This window comes from Lotus japonicus, chromosome 5 (genome assembly GCF_012489685.1).
Source record: "Lotus japonicus ecotype B-129 chromosome 5, LjGifu_v1.2".
Lineage (NCBI taxonomy): Eukaryota > Viridiplantae > Streptophyta > Magnoliopsida > Fabales > Fabaceae > Lotus > Lotus japonicus.
Window position 1 is genome coordinate 14,270,616 of NC_080045.1, and position 21,793 is coordinate 14,292,408.

Here is a 21,793-nt window from a genome sequence, read left to right on the forward strand (position 1 = left end):
TTCTAAGTGTCTATTACTCGGTTACTCTAAGAGATCTAAAGGTTTTAGATTTTATAATACTGATGCTAAGACTATTGAAGAATCTATTCATGTTAAATTTGATGATAAGCTTGACTCTGACCAGTCAAAGCTAGTTGAAAAGTTTGCAGATTTAAGCATTAATGTTTCTGACAAAGGCAAAGCTCCAGAGGAAGCTGAGCCAGAGGAAGATGAACCAGAGGAAGAAGCTGGTCCCTCTAACTCACAAACTCTGAAGAAGAGCAGAATCACTGCAGCTCACCCTAAGGAATTGATTCTGGGCAACAAAGACGAACCAGTCAGAACCAGATCTGCCTTCAGACCCTCTGAAGAGACCTTGCTCAGTCTGAAAGGATTGGTGTCCTTAATTGAACCCAAGTCCATAGATGAAGCTCTTCAGGACAAGGATTGGATTCTGGCCATGGAAGAAGAATTGAATCAATTCTCCAAGAACGATGTTTGGAGCTTAGTGAAGAAGCCTGAGAGTGTCCATGTTATTGGAACGAAATGGGTATTCAGAAACAAGCTGAATGAGAAAGGAGATGTAGTCAGAAACAAGGCAAGGCTAGTTGCTCAAGGCTACAGCCAGCAGGAAGGAATAGACTACACTGAAACGTTTGCTCTAGTAGCAAGACTGGAGGCAATCAGACTGTTGATCTCTTTCTCAGTAAATCACAACATAGTTCTACATCAGATGGACGTGAAGAGTGCCTTCCTAAATGGTTATATCTCAGAGGAAGTCTATGTTCATCAACCCCCAGGTTTTGAAGATGAGAAGAAACCAGACCATGTGTTCAAATTGAAGAAATCACTCTACGGTCTGAAGCAAGCTCCCAGAGCATGGTATGAGAGACTTAGCTCATTCCTTCTGGAGAATGAGTTTGTAAGGGGTAAAGTAGATACAACTCTTTTTTGCAAGACTTATAAAGATGATATCTTAATTGTGCAAATTTATGTTGATGATATTATATTTGGTTCTGCTAATCAATCTCTATGCAAAGAATTTTCTAAGATGATGCAGGCTGAATTTGAGATGAGTATGATGGGAGAATTAAAGTACTTTCTGGGAATACAAGTTGATCAAACACCAGAAGGAACATATATCCATCAGAGCAAGTACACTAAAGAACTTCTGAAGAAGTTCAATATGCTGGAATCTACAGTGGCCAAGACTCCAATGCATCCTACATGCATTCTGGAGAAAGAAGATAAAAGTGGTAAAGTATGTCAGAAGCTCTATCGTGGCATGATAGGTTCACTTCTATACTTAACTGCATCTAGGCCAGACATACTATTTAGTGTTCACTTATGTGCTCGTTTCCAATTAGATCCAAGGGAAACCCACTTAACTGCTGTTAAGAGGATCCTAAGGTATCTGAAAGGCACCACTAACCTTGGCTTGATGTATAAGAAAACATCAGAGTATAAGCTTTCAGGTTACTGTGATGCTGATTATGCTGGAGATAGAACAAAGAGAAAAAGTACTTCTGGAAATTGTCAATTTCTGGGAAGCAATCTAGTCTCATGGGCAAGCAAGAGGCAATCAACCATTGCACTATCAACTACAGAGGCAGAATATATCTCAGCAGCAATATGCAGCACTCAGATGCTCTGGATGAAACATCAGCTGGAGGATTATCAGATCCTTGAGAGCAATATCCCAATCTATTGTGATAACACTGCTGCAATCTCATTGAGTAAGAATCCCATCTTGCATTCAAGGGCAAAGCACATTGAGGTAAAGTATCACTTTATCAGAGATTATGTACAGAAGGGCGTACTTCTTCTGAAGTTTGTTGATACTGACCATCAATGGGCAGATATCTTTACAAAGCCCTTAGCAGAGGATAGATTTAATTTTATTCTGAAAAATCTGAACATGGACTTTTGTCCAAAGTGAAGATGGATCAGAACCTCTGACTATGATACTTCTTGATCAGAAGATGTCTAGTCCAGAAGGTAACTCAATCAGAGTGTGTGTACCCACTGGTACTGACTCTGAAGCTGAGACAACAACACGTGTGTCAGTATTTCTGATGCATAGTTCCTTGTGCCCGTGTGACAGTCTGTTATGATTGCGTGTAGATGTGCTTCTCTCCTGTGTGTGATTTGTGTATTTACTGTTACTATCTATCTTTAATTTTCAACCGTTGATCTTAAAGTGCTTTTTGAATCAACAACGGTTATTTGTTAAAACCCACTATACACACACGATCTCTTTCACTTCCGGTTTTTACTCTCTCTCTCTCTGCTTTTCAAAACCGCTTTTCCTCGATTTCTCTCTCGATCTCTCTTCATCTTTCAACCTTCATCTTCTACCTTAAACCTTCAACCGCTTCAAAAATGGTGAGTCAAACCAGAAGAACTTCTGCAGATGCAACCCAGTTCCCTCACATGGTAGTTGGTCTAGCAACGGGTCAAAGGGGCCCTGAGAATCCGACACCAGATCAAGGTCAAGCTCAAGAGCAGATTCTTCCAATTGCAGAACGGGGCTGTGCCGTTCACTGCGTATTTGCTCCTGAGGAACTTCAAGTCCTGGCAGAATGGAGATTCGACCTCGACAACCTGGCTGCAAATGGGTATGATCTTCGTCCTGAAGTCCAAGTTCAAGGTTGGGGAAATTACTTCAACAGACTTCGAGGACCCGTGTATGATAAACTGATCAAGGAATTCTGGAAGCACGCCGACTGCGATGATACTCAGGTGGTATCTCACATTCTCGGAAGAAAGATCATCATCACGGAGAAGTCCTTCGTGAACTTGCTGGGTGCAGACACTGCTTTTGGGTATCGTTTCCAACTCACGGAATCGAAGCTGAAACCCAGCACCAAGGATACAATCAACCAGGCCCTGTACACCACTTACAAACCGGGCAAGACGAATTACAAGGTGATGGACCTTCATCCCAAGCTTAGAATCTGGCACAAGATCCTGCTCCACTGCATAAACCAGAGACCAAAGGGCAGTTCTCCAGACTACATCAACTTCAACCAGAAGGTGATGTTGTTCTTCATCCAAGACCAGAAGAAGATCTGCCTTCCCTACTTCCTGTTCTCCTACTTGAAGGAATGTATCCGGAAGTCTCGTACCACTGCCTCCATCAAGTCAGCGATCAAGTATATTCCCTTCGGGAGACTCTTGTCTGATCTCTTCATTGAGAGTGGCCTCGTTCAAGATCTGATAAATGCTGGATGCACAGAGGATCTGACCATCATTGTCAGTGATGTCTTCACGGCAAACTCTCTAAAGAAGATGGGCCTAATCAAGAAGAAGATTGCTCCTGCCCATGAAGACACATCTTCTGAGATCAGAAGTAGAAGGATGCCTCTGAATGACTACCCTCTGTGGACTCAGGCAGACAATCCTAACGCCATTAGGTGCTATGTTGAAGACCTAAGGGCTCAAGGATTCGAGATTGATCTCGACGACTTCTTCAGCAGACTGCCGCCAGCTCCAGAGTTTCCTTCTCCTCCCAAGAAGAAAGTTCAGAGGAAGATGGTCCTAGAAGAATCCTCTGAGGAATCAGATGTCCCTCTGATCAAAAAGAAGAAGGCTGGTCAATCCAAGAGGAAGCAAGATGAAACCAGCAAGCCTGATGATGGTGATGATGGTGATAATGAGGATGGTCCTCCTAAGAAGAAGAAGAAGCAGGTCAGAATTGTGGTGAAGCCTACTCGGGTGGAACCAGCTGCTGAAGTGATCAGAAGAACTGAACCTCCTGCCAGAGTGACACGATCATCAGCACATTCAAGTAAGTCTGCGATTGCTTCTGATGATGATTTGAATTTATTTGATGCACTCCCCATTTCTGCCATGCTCAAACACTCTTCAAATCCCCTCACTCCTATTCCTGAATCCCAACCAGCTGCACAAACCACCACTCCACCACATTCCCCAAGGTCTTCATTTTTTCAACCTTCCCTTACTGAAGCACCTCTCTGGAATTTGCTCCAGAACCAACCCTCTAGGTCAGAAGAACCAACCTCTCCCATCACCATTCCATACAACCCATTAACTTCTGAACCCATCATTCATGAACAACCAGAGCCTACCCAAACAGAACCTGGACCCAGAACCTCTGATCACTCTGTCCCAAGAGCATCAGAACGTCTGGCTCCCAGAACTACTGATACAGACTCTTCCACAGCCTATACACCTGTATCCTTCCCAACCCATGTTGCTGACTCTTCTCCCTCCAATAACTCTGAATCCATTAGAAAATTCATGGAGGTCAGAAAAGAAAAGGTGTCTACCTTAGAAGAGTATTATCTCACTTGTCCAAGCCCTAGGAGATATCCTGGCCCTAGACCTGAACGTCTAGTTGACCCAGATGAACCTATCTTGGCCAATCCTTTACAAGAGGCAGACCCTTTGGCTCAACCAGCTCACCCTGCCCCTGACCAACAAGAGCCTATTCAACCAGAACCTGAACCAGAACAATCTGTGTCTAACCAATCCTCGGTTAGATCCCCTCATCCTCTGGTTGAAACTTCAGAACCTCACCTTGGAACCTCTGAACCCAATGCTCAAATGTTTAACATTGGTTCTCCACAAGGTGCCTCTGAAGCCCACAGCAGCAATCACCCAGCCTCTCCTGAAACCAACCTCTCCATAATTCCTTATACTCCCCTCCGACCCACATCTCTCTCTGAGTGCATCAATATTTTCTATCATGAAGCCTCCTTGAGGCTACGCAATGTGCACGGTCAGACTGACCTCAGTGAGAATGCTGAACGTGTGGCTGATGAGTGGAACACTCTGGGCACTTGGCTAGTGGCTCAAGTTCCAATTATGATGCAGCTCCTGCATGCAGAGGGAAGTCAGAGGATTGAGGCTGCCAAGCAAAGGTTTGCTCGAAGGGTGTCTCTTCATGAACAAGAACAGAGAAATAAGCTTCTTGAAGCTATTGAAGAAGCCAAGAGACAGAAAGCTCAAGCAGAAGAAGCTGCACGTCAAGCAGCAGCTCAAGCTGAACAAGCCAGACTAGAGGCAGAACGACTTGAAGCTGAGGCTGAAGCTCTTAGATGCCAAGCACTTGCACCAGTAGTATTTACTCCTGCTGCTTCTGCTTCCATTCCAGATCCTCAAGCTGCTCAGAATGTTCCTTCCGGTTCCACTCAGTCAAGCTCATCAAGACTCGACATCATGGAACAGCGTCTTGACATTCATGAATCCATGCTAATTGAAATGAAGCACATGATGATGGAACTTCTGCGTCGCACTGATAAACCTTAGTTTTAGGATCTCTTCGTTTTTCCTTTTTTCTTTAACGTTGTTTTATTTTTGTTAAACTCTGTTTCTTTTCATTTAATTATTCTACTTTGTTCGTTTGTGATTATCTATGCATATCTATATATATGTTTGTGCCACATATGTTTGCAAAAAAATCTTTTTATTCATAATATCTTTATGTTTACATCATACATTCTTTCCCTAAAGTCTAGAATGGAGGATCTCTCCTCATTCTTCTGCACTCCTGGCGCTGCTCTGACCTATCCTTCTCCAGACGCTCCAGTGCATGCTGGATGTTGCTGAGCCTGTTCTTTAGCTCATCCCTCTCCAGAATCTCCTCTGAAGTCTTGAGCTTCTCTTCCCAACCTTCTTTTTCTTCCAGCAGCTTGAGTTCAAGCCGGCTGAGTTCTTGCACCTCCTCGACGAAGGCAAGAAATTCCCTCAGGTCTCTCTCCAACTCTGGACGCAGGTCCTCCTCCAGCAGTGTCCGTGTTAGCTCCGAGATGGTCGCTGTACCCTCTGGATGCCTGATGTTAAGGAACAAGTCCTCCTCGAAGGCCTTCTTCCTCAGCTCTTCTAGTGATGCGATGTATGATGCCATTTTTTTCCTTACTGAAAATTTTCGAGGTGTGAAGCTTACCTCTCTCTCCAACGCTTTATATAGGCTTCACTTTCTCTCTGAAAGTTAATGCTCCTACAGTTTCTCGAGGTTAAGTTCTTGGTAACTGACCCTTCTCTTTACTCCCTTGACCGGTGATAAACGTTCTTCTCTTGCATTAACTCTTCTATTTATTTCGCCTAACTCTGATTCTTGCATAATTTTCATTTTCTTTAAACTTAGACCTTCTCTAAGGGGGAGTACCTTGTACTTCAAGCTAAGTTTTTCACACCCCAAGCTTTTTGCTTATGACAAAAAGGGGGAGTAAACCCAGTTTTTGATGTGTAAGATGTGTTAGTGTGATTTATTTTTCTTTTGGAGAATTTAAGAGTTCCACCTTCATGACCATAGATGTGTCACTGGGCAAATACAAGGAATACATTTCACTTCTTCTGAAGTGATTCTAGTTGACTCTGATACCCCAGACTCTGATACCTTGTCCGTGACTCTGATTACTTATGCGCTCTGATTACTCGATTTTCATCTATGTCATAAGTTTTTCACTCTGAACTCTTATATCATTTAGCTCAGAATCTAGACTTTACTAACGTTTTCATCAAGTATTAGATTCAGGGGGAGCTAAGCTCAGAATCAAGCAGTGACTTGAATTCAGAATGAGCAAGATAAACTATTCACATCAGGATAAGTCTTATTCTATATCTCTAAACTCTGAGTGAATTCAGTTTAATGTTTAAGAATTGTTCATCAAAAATCTTAGTTTTGTCATCATCAAAAAGGGGGAGATTGTAAGATCAAGTTTTGATTTAGTAGTACAACTCTATGTTTTGATGATTACAAGTTAACCTTTTGATATGAACAATTGTGGTACTCTAACGTGTTTTTCTGAGTGTGCTATTTACAGGCTCTGACCTCAACTCAATCTCACACAAATCAGAAGCACTGTGTATAAAGAGTGACCCAAGCAACGCTTTCGCATTCACCATGTTCAGTATGAACAGTGGAAAAGCTTCAGAAGTTCTGAAGTTATACAAACTCTGATGTGGACTCAGTCACTAGAAGCTCTGAAGATCCAGAAAGTCTGATAACCAAGAAACACTGAAGGCTCAGATATTCTGATGGTGTAGAAGACTCTGAAGATCCAGAAGCTGATTAGTGGAAACTCTGATGTCCAGAAGCAAGATACTCTGAAGACCATGTTCTTCCCTCTGAGTTCAGAATCAGAAGAAACAATGGTCAGAGGATCTGGGCTTTCCCTCTGACTCTGATCAACCGGCTTCACAAGTTCCAATATGAAGCATTTCCCTGATCAGAAGTCTCCTAGGTTTAAAGGTCAAGTCGCTATCCAAGTACAAAAGCAACTGTACCTTCCTGACGACCTACCTAACAGTCTCAGACACAGCAGAAGCTGGATTTTCCAGAACTGCCCTCCAAAGGTAGCATTTCTCATGCAACGCTCAACCCTAATCCTTGGAGTATATAAAGAGGCTGAAGACTGAAAGAAGCGGCTAGAAGCATTCACATACGCGCAAGACAAACTTAAATTCTTCTAAGCTTTCTTTCATCTGAAATTCATTGAGTTTACTATTAGCTTTTTAGAAGCAAATCTCTTGTAAACAATTCTTTGATAAACAGTTTGTTTAGTTCCTTTAGGAGATCAAGGTTGATCGGATCCTAGAGAAGACTAAGAGAGTGAATCTTAGTGTGAGCTAAGTCAGTGTAATTGTTAGTCACTTGTAGGTTTCAAGTGCAGTTGTAACTCTTACCTGATTAGTGGATTGCCTTCATTCTAAGAAGGAAGAAATCACCTTAACGGGTGGACTGGAGTAGCTTGAGTGATTTATCAAGTGAACCAGGATAAAATCCTTGTGTGCTTTTCTATCTCTTATCTTTAGCACTTAAGTTCTCGAAAGATTTGTCAAAATCTTTAAGGTGGAAGTTTTATACTAAAAACGTTATTCAAACCCCCCCTTTCTACCGTTTTTCATACCTTCATTGGAGTCTTGGCCACTGTTGATTCTAGCATATTGAACTTCTTCAGAAGTTCTTTAGTGTACTTGCTCTGATGGATATATGTTCCTTCTGGTGTTTGATCAACTTGTATTCCCAGAAAGTACTTTAGTTCTCCCATCATACTCATCTCAAATTCAGCCTGCATCATCTTTGAAAATTCTTTGCATAGAGATTGGTTAGCAGAACCGAATATAATATCATCAACATAGATTTGCACAATTAAGATATCATCTTTATAAGTTTTGCAAAAGAGAGTTGTATCTACTTTACCCCTTACAAACTCATTTTCCAGAAGGAATGAGCTGAGTCTCTCATACCATCACTACCACAAAAAAGGGGTTGGGTAGCGGTTATGTTATGAGTTGGGCAGCGATTCTGGGACCGGTGCATAACTGAGCGTTGCTAAAGTTGGGCAGCGGTTTTTAACCGCTATCCAATTAAAAGATGGGCAGCGGTTCCATGAACCGCAACGCATGGTATTAGATGGGCAGTGGTTAAAAACCGCTACGCATCAAGGAACAAACCGCTACCTAATATTAAAAAAAAAAAAAAAACCGCTACCTAAGATTAAAAAAAGAAAGAGAGAACCGCTACCTAACCTTTTTTTAACCTTTTTTATAAATGCAGCCAAATGAATCAAAACATGACTAAATTAACACTTGATACCCAATCTATATATCTGTGCTGAAATCAAGCAAACTAAAAATTGTGCACCAAAATAAATTCCACAATTTTGAGATCCCAACAATAAATAAACTGTATCACACTCAATGACATCCTCTCAAGAATCTTCCCCCACCAAAGCGTTGCTAGACTTTGTCCACCCAGTGATATCAACTTCTCTGCAACACTGCCTATCAAAAAAAAAAAAAAACTTCTCTGCAACATTTGAACAAATCTTGCAACTTCCACTGCATAGAAATCATGCAAAAAAAACCACAATTGATTATGATGAATCTACTGATCCAGAATATTAGATGAATCGTGATGTGCTCAGAATCATGATAAGCAAAGTAAATTAAACCTACATTAGACTAAACAACCAGCTAGCTATCTCTATGAATAATACTAAACAACCAGTTAGAAGACAACTACAGTACACACTTCTAATAGATGTCTCATCTAGATTTCTTAGTGCTCACACTCAGCCAAGTAATTATGCTGATGTAACACAGAGAAAAAGAAGAGTAATCGACATTTGATGAAAAAATCCTCCAGAGTTACTGAAATGCAAAGTAAAGTGAATGACAGAACTCACCTTCAAAGCCAACTCTAAGACTTTAACTACAACATGAATTAGAATGAGAGAATCCTCCAGTTCCTATTGGCATAAGACATGGCATGGTTAAATATGATATCTATTAAAAATATGAGAAAGGTTTACCACCAAGGCACTTCATAAAATCTTTCAGAAAACATTCTAACTGTGTGCATTAGAGTGATGAAAAGAGAACATACACATTTCTAGTTCTTCTGATTTGTTATGAAATAAGGAGATATGTAGCCCCTGTCAAGCTTCATTCCTTCAACTACTTCCAGCTCATTGAAAAAAGGTTTGCCATCCTGAACCAAAGACCCCATTGGAGTAAGAGATAAGAGATAAGGAATGTAGCACATGTGGTTCTTGTAAAACATTTGAAATGGTCCCTTGTTATTTTGTTACAGTACCATCACCAAAATAATTGCATACTATTTGGAGCTTATAAAATGATAAAGTATCTGATCCTAATCAGACAAGATTTTCAAAGATTTCTCCAAACATGCACTAATTGTTAAACAATCATAGAACCATGCAGTTTCACATCATGTAAGTAACAACAAAGTAACCACTGTTGAAAACATTTGACCATAAAGTAGAATGTTCTTCAGTTATATCAACTTACCATCACCAGCTACATCATTGTTTGCATTTGCAACCTTCTTAATAAGACTGGCACCAACATTTTAACTTTACCCTTGAATTCAATGCTCTTTGCAACAGTCACTCCATCTTTGGTCACTTTAGGAGCACCAAAACTTATCTCAATCACCACATTGCTCCCCTAAAACAGAATAAACTTGATATCAACCAATACCTATTTGGGATCAGCAATCATAATTCCTACATCAAGAAATACAAAAGTGATTATTTTTTAAATAGGTGAGATTATTTCACAAAATAACCAAGAGACAAATGAACCCAAAGCATGCAAAAATCTTAGCAAACACAACAAGGAAATAAACAATTTGCTCAGTTACCTTAGGAGGACCAATGGTTACTTTGGCAGCATCAGTAAGCTCTTCAACACCCTTAAGCAAGACCCAACCCAATACAGTTTAGAAATAGAGCTTGCGCGAGCAAAAGACAAAGGCAATGAAAAGCAAGCTATAACAAAGAGGACAAAGACAATAATTTAAGAAATTAAGTACAGAGACTAGATCGAGCTTCCCATCCAAGAATAAAAAGAATTACCAGCCAACAACACGTAACAGACCTAAACAACCCACTTTCCCAACCAAACCCAACAGCCAAACTAATAAATTCATCCATAGGCCCTCCAAATTCTAATTAGCAACTCGCCAAGCAGAAACAACAGTCGAGCACGAGTAAAATAGAAGGCAAAATGAAAAGGGAAAAGGGAGATGTCACCTGAAGAAAGTGCGCCGTTGTCGAGCTTGTGTCGAACACCGAGAACAGGAGGAAGTGAAGGAAACACGTGCAGATCGTGCGACGGTTACGGCAGCGTTCAAGGATTACAACCACGAGCAAGGGTTGAGAAAAGGTGGAGCAGCAGTCGAGGCTTGTGTCCAGATGCGGAGAGGTTACGAGCAAGGTTGAGGAAGACTGGAGCAGCAGTCACAAGAGCAAGGGAAAGCGAGATTTCGTGGGTTAGGGTTTTGTATTTTGGGGGAAAAATGTTTAATTTTCGGTAGCGGTTCCGATAACCGCTGCCTTGCACCGAGAATTACAACATGGGTAGCGGCTCTACCACACGATAGACTTTTTTTTGTTACAAGATAGCAGCTTAAGTCAAAAAAAAAAATTATAACACTTGGGCAGCGGTTAACATTGAACCGCTACCCCATAGCCGTTGCCCAACAGCCTTTTTGTGGTAGTGCATGCTCTGGGAGCTTGCTTCAGACCATAGAGTGATTTCTTCAATTTGAACACATGGTCTGGTCTTTTCTCATCTTCAAAACTTGGGGGTTGATGAACATAAACTTCCTCTGAAATGTAACCATTTAGGAAGGCACTTTTCACATCCATCTGATGAAGAACTATGTTGTGATTTACTGAGAAGGAGATCAACAGTCTGATTGCTTCTAGTCTTGCTACTGGAGCAAATGTTTCAGTGTAGTCAATTCCTTCCTGTTGACTGTAGCCTTGAGCAACTAGCCTTGCCTTGTTTCTGACTACATCTCTTTTCTCATTTAGCTTGTTTCTGAACACCCATTTTGTTCCAATTACATGGACACTCTCAGGCTTCTTCACTAAGCTCCAAACATCGTTCTTGGAGAATTGATTCAATTCTTCTTCCATGGCCAGAATCCAATCCTTGTCCTGAAGAGCTTCATCTATGGACTTGGGTTCAATTAAGGACACCAATCCTTTCAGACTAAGCAAGGTCTCTTCAGAGGGTCTGAAGGCTGATCTGGTTCTGACTGGTTCGTCTTTGTTTCCCAGAATCAATTCCTTAGGATGAGCTGCAGTGATTCTGCTCTTCTTCAGAGTTTGTGAATCAGAGGGACTAGCTTCTTCTTCTGGTTCATCTTCCTCTGGCTCAGCTTCCTCTGGAGCTTTGCCTTTGTCAGAAACATTTATGCTCATATCTGCAAACTTCTCAACTAGCTTTGACTGGTCAGAGTCAAGCTTATCGTCAAATCTAACATGGATAGACTCTTCAATAGTCTTAGCATCAGTATTATAAAATCTAAAACCCTTAGATCTTTCAGAATAACCAAGTAAAAGACATTTAGAAGATTTAGCATCAAATTTATGCAATCTATCCTTAGTATTAAGAACATAGCAAACACAACCAAAAGGATGAAAATAAGAAATGTTGGGTTTTATGTTCTTCCACAATTCATAGGGAGTCTTATTCAGAATTGGTCTCACAGAGATTCTGTTCTGAATGTAACATGCTGTATTTACTGCCTCTGCCCAAAAGTGCTTAGCCATGCCAGTTTCTTGGAGCATGGTTCTAGCCATCTCCTGAAGAGTTCTGTTCTTCCTCTCAACAACACCATTTTGTTGAGGAGTTCTGGGACAAGAGAAATCATGTGCGATTCCATAGGAATCAAACAGACTCTCAAACTTGTCATTCTCAAACTCTCCACCATGGTCACTTCTGACACGCACAATCCTACAAGCCTTCTCATTTTGCACTTGGGCTATGAAGGTAGAGAACACAGCATGAGACTCATCCTTGCGGGTTAGAAACTTTACCCATGTCCAGCGGCTATAGTCATCAACGATAACCATCCCATATCTCTTGCCACCTATAGACTCAGTTTTCACTGGTCCAAAAAGGTCGATATGCAGAAGTTCCAACGGCCTTGAGGTTGAGACAACATTCTTTGCCTTGAAAGGGACTTTAGTGAATTTGCCTTTCTGACATGCTTCACAAAGAGCGTCTAAAGCGAACTTCAGATTGGGTAAGCCCCTGACAAGGTTTAGCTTGCTCAGTTGAGAAATCTTTCTCATACTGGCATGCCCTAACCGTCTATGCCATACCCACTGCTCTTCATTAACAGAGAGAAGGCACTTCACATTCTGAGCCTCCAACTCAGATAATCTGATCTTATAAATGTTGTTCTTCCTCTTGCTGTTAAACAGAACAGAGCCATCGATCTGACTTACAGCCCGGCAGGACTTTTGATTGAATATAACATCATAACCCTTGTCAGCTAATTGACTTATAGACAATAAGTTATGTGTTAAGCCGTCTACCAATAACACATTGTCAATGCATGGACTACTATCTACACAAATAGTACCAGTACCAACAATTTTACCCTTTTCATTTCCTCCAAAGCCAACTTCGCCTCCAGGCTTAAGTTTTAGCTCTTGGAACATACGCCTTTCTCCCGTCATGTGACGCGAGCATCCACTGTCCAGATACCATGATTGGTGTTTCAGTGGAGCTATCAAGGATATCTGCAACATAGATAATCTTATCCTTAGGTACCCATTTTCTGGGTCCTCTCTTGTTAGTTACCCCAGAGGTTCTGATCACCTTGGGTGTCTCAACATGATATTTTAAAGGAATATTTGCATGATATTTAGACATAGAGAAAGATCCCTTTTGAAGAGGAGTTTTAGCAACTTTAGCAGGTAAAGGGTCAGGCAATATGGTACCAGAGGGAACAAAGCATTCATACAAGGATTTAGCTTTAGACACAGAGGGCTCATTTCTAATTGGTTTAGAGTAGTCAATGCCATGCATTCCATTTCTGCTTACGCCATAGATCATTGAAGCCATTAAGCTTCTATCTACGCTTTTAGCCAGGAATCTTTGAAAAGACTTTTCATACTTAGATTCATTTCTACAATCAGAGGCATCACAAGCAACTATTTCTTCTAACTTAGCAATCTGGTTCTTAAGCACAGAGTTAGAATTGATCAAAGCATGATTATCATTTTTTAAATCAGAAATAACCTTTTCATGTTCAGAAGGAGTTTGAGATACAGCAGATAAGTTCTTTTTCAGCTTCTTATGCTTAGAAAATAAGGAGTTATACTTATCCATGATATCAGACAATGCATGTTTCAGTTCAGAGGTAGAGAAGGACGCGAATACCTCATTTTCATCGTCTGAGTTAGGATCTCCTTCTGATTCTGAGTCAGAGTCAACAGCTTCCTTTGACTCTGCTTCCTTGTCTTTGACAATAGCCATAAGTCCTTGGACTTCACCATCAGAGTCAACATCCTCTGACTCTGATTCATCAAAGGTCACCATCAGACTCTTCTTCGTCTTGAAGTGCTTCTTTGGCTTCTTGTCCTTCTTCAACTTTGGACAATCACTTTTGTAGTGCCCTGATTCTTTGCACTCAAAACATGTGACTTCCTTGATTGATGACTTCTTCTGGCCTGAGGACTCATACTTTCCTTTTGCCTTTCCAGAGCCTTTGTACTTGCTCTGCCTGTGCTTCCAGATGCGGTTGAGTCTCTTGGAGATCAGAGTCAGCTCATCTTCATCAGAATCTTCTGATGCTTCTTCAGATTCTTCAGCTTCAGCTTGGAGAGCTTTTGACTTTTCAGCTTTATCCTTCTCAGATTTGGATTTCAAGGCTATAGACTTTTTCCTCAGATCTTGCATCTCAGAGCGCTTCAGCTCATGGCACTTTAGTATGCTGATGAGTTCTTCTAAACTCATACGCTCAACATCTCTCGTGAGCTCTATTGAAGTCACCAAGGGCATCCAACTTTCAGGAAGACACCTGATGACCCTTATGACATGATCTTTTGTTGTGTAGCTCTTGTTGAGAGGTCGTATGCCAGCTACAAGCAACTGAAATCTGGAGAACATTTCTTCAATGGACTCATTTGGCTCCATGATGAAGGATTCATACTTTTGGATCAAAGACAATGCCTTTGATTCTTTGACTTTCTTGTTTCCTTCATGAGACATCTTCAGAGATTCAAAAATGCCTTTTGCAAACTCACGATCTGTAATCTTCTGGTACTCTTCATAAGAAATAGCACTTAGAAGAATTGTTCTTGCTTTGTGATGTTGTGAGTACAGCTTCTTTTGATCTGCAGTCATCTCTGACCTTGGGATCTTCTTGCCATCTGCATCAACTGGACGCTCGTAGCCATCCACAATAATATCCCAGAGATCTGCATCGAAACCCAGAAAGAAACTTTCCAGTCTATCTTTCCAATATTCGAACCTTTGACCGTCGAACATAGGAGGCTTTGCATTGTAACCATCTCTTTGAGTTTCACTGGTGGTGGCAGCCATTGTTTTTCACACCGGCCCGGATCACTGAACACTGTTAGGTGTGGTAATCAGAACTTGCGCTCTGATACCAATTGAAGGTATGAAAAACGGTAGAAAGGGGGGGTTTGAATAACGTTTTCAAGATAAAACTTCCACCTTAAAGATTTTGACAAATCTTTCGAGAACTTAAGTGCTAAGAATAAGAGATAGAAAAGCACACAAGGATTTTTATCCTGGTTCACTTGATAAATCACTCAAGCTACTCCAGTCCACCCGTTAAGGTGATTTCTTCCTTCTTAGAATGAAGGAAATCCACTAATCAGGTAAGAGTTACAACTGCACTTGAAACCTTCAAGTGACTAACAATTACACTGACTTAGCTCACACTAAGATTCACTCTCTTAGTCTTCTCTAGGATCCGATCAACCTTGATCTCCTAAAGGAAAACTATACAACTGTATATGAAGTTCTTGTTTACAAAGAAAGTGCTTCTAAAAAGCTTATAGTAAACACAATGAAATTCAGGATGAAAGAAAGCTTAGAAGAATTTGAATTTGTCTTGCGCGTATGTGAATGCTTCTAGCCGCTTCTTTCAGTCTTCAGCCTCTTATATACTCCAAGGATTAGGGTTGAACGTTGCACGGGAAATGCTACCGTTGGAGGGCAGTTCTGGAAATTCCAGCTTCTGCTATGGCTGAGAACGTTAGGTAGGTCGTCAGGATGGTACAGTTGCTTTTGTACTTGGATAGTGACATGACCTTTAAACCTAGGAGACTTCTGATCAGGGGAATGCTTCATGTTGGAACTTGTGAAGCCGGTTGATCAGAGTCAGAGGGAAAGCACAGATCCTCTGACCATTGTATCTTCTGATTCTGAACTCAGAGGGAAGTACATGGTCTTCAGAGTTTCTTGCTTCTGGACTTCAGAGTTTCCACTATTCAGCTTCTGTATCTTCAGAGTCTTCTACACCATCAGAACATCTGAACCTTCAGTGTTTCTAGGTTATCAGAACTTCTGGATCTTCAGAGCTTCTAGTGACTGAGTCCACATCAGAGTTTGTGTAGCTTCAGAACTTCTGAAGCTTTTCCACTGTTCATGTTGAACATGGTCAATGCGAAAGCGTTGCTTGGGTCACTCTTTAAGCACAGTGCTTCTGATTTGTGTGAGATTGAATAGAGGTCAGAGCCTGTAAATAGGACACTCAGAAAAACACGTTAGAGTACCACAATTGTTCATATCAAAAGGTTAACATGTAATCATCAAAACATAGAGTTGTACTACTAGATCAAAACTTGATCTTACAATAACATCATATAATGAACTATTAAACAGATGTAAATTAAATATAATTCATATATAACAGGTTCTGCAACTATTATACAAAAACTGGATTCTTCCTAATTTTCCCCAAAAACTCGTCATCTCTCTGCACCACCATACATTCTAATTAAGGATTAATGCTAATCCACATAATATAAGGAAAAAAATGAAGAGCTTCCAAACTCTCCTCGATTTATTTTGCGGAGCGCCCGAAAATTGGGAGTAGCTAACCCTCATTCTTCTCTCTCAAACCTTCTTACCCCCCCCCCCTCATGCGCGCGCTACCGCGCGCACCAATACCTACATGCGCCACCTCCCTCGCGTGCAACCCTCACCATGGCCGCGCACCACCGCGCCTTGCGCATCACCACGCGTGCGCACCCCATCTTTTTTCGAAAACAACATTTGCACCTAAAATGACTCATTTTATTCAAAACGGTTATAAATTGTACAGCAACCTAGGCGAATTTTTAAATACCTCAAATACACTCAGAAAAATCCAATATTTTTATCTTGGTTCCCTATACACGTTTTGTAAATCCCAGTAAATTTTCAAGTCGAAATTCGAAGTACAAAATTCAGGAAACATCTAACACTAACAGCAGTCCATGAGAAACGAGACAGCTTAACCTATCCTAACTAAAACGCATATAACTTGAGCTACAGACGTCGGAATGACGTGAAACCAGCGGAAAAAGTTTTATAACAGAAAGGGGTACAACTTTTATGAAGACTACTTTTTCAAATTCGGTCATTAACACAGCTCAAAATAGGGTTCAAGAGCTCGTAAATTTCTGCAGCCTCATGCGCGGCGCGCTACCCCCTCTCTTCCACCCACAATTCATAACCCTAAATTCAACTATCCACCTTCAGTTTAGAAAAAATTGAATCCTAGGGTTCCTAAATCAGGCTTTCTATCATTATCCACTATCATACCAATCCAGAGAACATGAATTCAAACCCTTATCTCTTGAAGATCAAATTCTTGGTTTTCTTCTCTTTTCTCACTTTCTCTCTTTCACGCTTCTTTTCTTCTGCTCTGCTAACTCCTCCAATTCTCAAATTCTGATTTCTCTCTTTCTATTTCACTCCTAACCCTAAAATAGTCTTATAATGGGCCCCACTCCCAACTACTCACTGAATTATCTAGTAAAATCACTTAACCACCTTATTATATAATAAAATCTCATAATCACCTTATTATATAGTAAAACCTTATTATATAGTAAAATCACCTATTTATTCAAATCACTATATAACCTAATAATAATTAAAATAAATTAATAAATATTCTACTAATCGGAAAATGGGGTGTTACAGAACTCCTTTCTTGCTTTAGGCTTCATCTAGCTTCACAATATCTGGATGCTGACTCAGGATGATCTCAGTAAGCAGACATGAAAGGCTATATTCATCTTCGCAGCATAGGTGTCAGCATGCTTGGTTTGATCAAATACATAAGCACCAAAATCAAGTTTGCCTTTTATGCTTATTAGAAAAATAAGCCTAGCCAACTGCATAGTGATTCCATAAGTATGATTCGAAGGTGACCAATTTGCTGCACCAATCCTATTTAGAATAACATACTTTACACTGAGACTTGCATTGGTGACAGTCTTCATCAACCCTGCATCTTCAAGAAAATCCATAATTTCCTTGCATTCGAGAGCCTCTTGACTAAGCTCTCTTTCACGAGCAATCCTCCTTTGATAAACATATTTCCATTTCTAAACACTTGCCTTAGAATGGAAAGGCACATTATCCAGGGGAGCAGGGGGTACATTCACATGAACTCTCTTTCCTCCAGCACATCATCTTCAGCATTTGTCTCTGTGTCACTCACAACAACATGCTTTCTTTTCAAACTCCTCTTCTTGGAGGGATGGCTCTCCATCGTCCCTTTCTTCTTTTTCATCTTCTCCTTAGGAGTAACAACAACAGCCTTGGTTGTCCTTGGAGAACGGCGAGGAGCTTTCACAACCTTTTCTTTCTTCATCTTCTTAAGTCTTTCAACAAAACTTCCACGAACACTCTTGGTCACAAGAATGTCATCATCAGACTCAGTTTCTTCTACCACATCCAACACTGGAATCACATCTTCCTGAGAAATCTTGTCATGCTCTTCAGTGTGAGAGTCAGAGGAAGAATCTCCACCTGAATGTGATGTTGCGTTTCAAATATGTTGTCCTCTGCAGGCCTTCAAACATCATACCTTCACTTCCCTAGTAAGCTCTACCATTGTAATAGATATAATTACTTGATTCATCTTCAGGATTTCAGAAGCAGCTCAACAAGGCTTTTATTCGAATGGATGTTTAGTTTTTGGAGTGTGATCAAAATGAGTTCACAACATCATTTTATAAGCTCTGAATCCCAATAAATTCGTTTCTTCTTACGCGCATTCATTATTGTTCCCCTGACAATGAATTCGCCTCCTTTAATGTGAATGTTGTGGAATCGTTGAGGACCACATGCATTCAATGTGTGTCCTGTTCCTACATGGATTTGCCAAGTATCAAGCGCATGCAATGTCTTGTCACTTGCAAAAGCTGCAGCCTAGGGAAGGGACAGACACGTGTATGATACGCCCAGTTCCAAGCGAATGCATGTGTGATTTGCCTAGTCTCAAGCGAATGCTCCTTGGGATTCACGTGGAGTGATATGAATCCCACCTCCTTTGCCACATAGATTCCCAGCTGGCCAAATTCACCTCATTTGTGTACATAACATTTTGTTTACCCTTTTTGGTGATCAATTTTTTTTCGCATTATTCAAATTTTTTGCTTCTGTCCATTATAATTTTGGCGTTATAGTATTTCTCTATCATGTACCAAACATGCTCGTAATCTTTTCAAACTCAGCCCCGCCGCTTCTTTTCATTATTTGCAAGTATATCACTGAAAATGTTTGGTAGACACACAACGAGTGTAGATACATATCCACAGTAAATAGAAAAGTAATGAATATGATATATGATGTGATGTGATATGAAAAAAATGTTAAATAAAAGCTAGCTAGGTTTATTTGAGGTGTTGTCGTGTTTGGTGGGAACATATCATAATTGTTAGGTGTTAGTTGATATCTAGACAAATCAAGCCACTGTTATAGTAATTCAGAAAGGAAAATCCTATGAATCAGTTCACAATATTATTGATATTAACATTTTGAAGAGAAAGTCTCATCTTAATTCATGTCCCACAAGTAACCTGAATAATCCCATATATTATAACAGCTCTCTGCAAACTCTTGAGAGTTATCGCAATCATGTTCTCGTTCTTTCTCTCCAAATCCATTTTGCAATTCTGTTATCCAATCAAATATCCTAGCTTCATACGGTGAGCTTCTCAATTCCCAATCTGATAAGGGAAAAGTGTCAATGGATCTTTCCTTAGATTCCCACTCACTGTCTTCACTGTAAACTTTAACATGGTTGCAATCCTCGGAAATCATATTAGTGATGCTTTTCTGGTTGAAATCTTGTGCTGTGTTTTCTAATTCATACTTCAACTCACCTAGTAATTATGATCATGAAACTAATGTAAGTTGATGTGAATAACAAGTAAACAAAAATACATGTGTGTAAGAAATAGCAAATTGCACCTTCTTGTTGAACTTCTGCTCTTTTTCTTAAATGGGTTCTCCAGTAGTTCTTTATTTCATTGTCTGTTCGTCCTGGAAGCCTTCGAGCAATTTTCGACCACCTAGATTCATTGTACTAAAGTTACATATTTGAAAAGTTCTGGTTATAATATACTGATTCCTACACTCAGGGACAGAACCATAAATATTGAGTAAGGGGACTAATTACAAATATACTGATTACTAGTAAGAGAAGAATCTCACTTGTTACCCCATCGCTGCTGAAGGTGGACAATTAGTTGTTCTTCTTCAACACTAAAAGGGCCATGCTTGAGATTTGGACGAAGATAGTTCATCCACCTTAACCTGCAGCTTTTACCACTTCTCCTAAGGCCTATAAAAATAAAAAATCATGTTTTACCATTTCTGACGCATGCACAAAATATTGAGGCTCAATATCAAAATTGAACATTAATTTTCTTATTATTTATGAATTTATTTATATGCATACCAGCTACTTTGGCCAGGGAATCCCACCTACGTTCCCCAAGACGGGTCACAAAGCTGATCAATTGCTCATCTTCCTCTTGGAGCCAAGTCCCTTTACGCAAATGTTCTCCTTGCATGGCTATTTGATATTTGTATGTCATGTTCCCACGTTCATGAAGAGGCTATTAAGGCCACACATATATACATACACATAAAGTGTAAGAGATGACAATAGGCAAATCATAAAACATTAAGTGTTGGAAAAGTGAAATGGAGATGACCAGAAAAACTCACAAGGTGCGAGAGGTGGATAATATTTCTAATGAGTGTGCGGAACCCCACCAGCTATCGGCTTAACAATTAATAAATAAACAATTTAATCCTATTTAGTGTCTCATTTTCATTCTCAGTTCCACTAATAAAATTGTGCTAGACTATAACCCTTAAATGAGTGGTTTTTGAATGTCATGACACAATTAAATTGGTGAAGCAGGGAGACACCAAATGTGGACAGAGGATGAGGATTTTGGTTTAATATAGTAATATGAAACTATCTCTTTCGCCCGGTCCAAATTGCGATAAGGTCCAATAGCATCTCCTCCAGTCCAAAGGTTTTGCAACCAAGCTAGTACCACGATGGCAGCTCGAGTACTCAGCTATGAAATATTTTGTCCCGGTGTAGGCCGAGCAGTTCGTTATGAATTACTAAATGAGACATTGTAAGGTTACTCAAAAGAAACCATCATCGCGAAAGACCTTCTTCAAGATTTTCTAAAGACTACAAGTCACCAACACGACGAACACCAAACTTATAAATACATGTTTAGTCATTTATACATAAGCACTAGTTATTATCCAAACTTTGAATTCTTAGATTTGAGATTCTCTCATAGCTCGTTCACTGACTTGAGCGTTGGAGTGGCTTTTGCAGGTACATTCCCCCGCCATGTAAATACAGCATGTGTCAGACAAGCCTTTTCAGACCACGAATCATCGGCTGATACGAAAAAAGTAGCATTAATCTCAACTCAGGAAGAAAAGTATGAAACTTAATAATTAGGTCATTCATTCCTCTAGGACTAGATACACTGTCTATGATATGAGTATTCTAGGCATCAGCAAACCTGGCCTTTTGTGCAAAGAGTCTCCTTCACATGCCTCTACTTCAGCAACAACTAGTTCGATGTAGAGCTTATGATTATTGATGTATATCTTTTTGTAGTCATTGTAGTCTTAAAACAAGATATGGATGTTTATTGCATAAAAAAATAAAATGTGAAAAAGAAGGGGATGCAATTGATAATTTAATAAAACTGAGATTACATGCTTGAAGAGAAAAAGATAAAGGATAGGATAGGATTTTGGTTGAGGAAACCAATTCATGTATATATCATTATATCCATTAAGATTTTCCTAGCTTTTATTCAGATACACCAGAAGGGATTGAACTTCATCAACTCTGCAGACATGAGCAAGAAATGGGCTCCAATTGATGTTGTCAGCAGGACATCAATCACTTCTTTATTCTTCTCACATTTTCTTGTGATTGATTAGTATTTTCTTCGTTATACCTACTTGTCCAACTAAGTTATGTTCACTCCCC

The 21,793-nt window shown here is 40.1% G+C and overlaps 1 protein-coding gene and 1 long non-coding RNA gene across 2 annotated transcripts; both read right to left on the bottom strand.

Annotated features, from left to right (window-relative positions):
* Positions 1 to 8,090: 8,090 nt before the first annotated feature.
* LOC130718772 (uncharacterized) lies at positions 8,091 to 9,951 on the bottom strand. The gene is made up of 4 exons (XR_009012791.1): positions 9,763 to 9,951; positions 9,338 to 9,442; positions 9,138 to 9,200; positions 8,091 to 8,790 (listed from the first exon to the last, which is right to left on the bottom strand). It is a non-coding gene; the product is annotated as an uncharacterized LOC130718772 (long non-coding RNA).
* Positions 9,952 to 17,905: 7,954 nt separating this feature from the next.
* On the bottom strand, positions 17,906 to 21,319 carry LOC130719127 (transcription factor MYB27-like). The gene is made up of 5 exons (XM_057569766.1): positions 20,213 to 21,319; positions 19,966 to 20,095; positions 19,696 to 19,823; positions 19,329 to 19,634; positions 17,906 to 18,276 (listed from the first exon to the last, which is right to left on the bottom strand). The coding sequence occupies exons 1-5, from the start codon at positions 20,349 to 20,351 to the stop codon at positions 17,906 to 17,908; spliced, it is 1,074 nt and encodes a 357-aa protein (XP_057425749.1). The 5' UTR covers positions 20,352 to 21,319.
* Between the last annotated feature and the right edge of the window lie 474 nt (positions 21,320 to 21,793).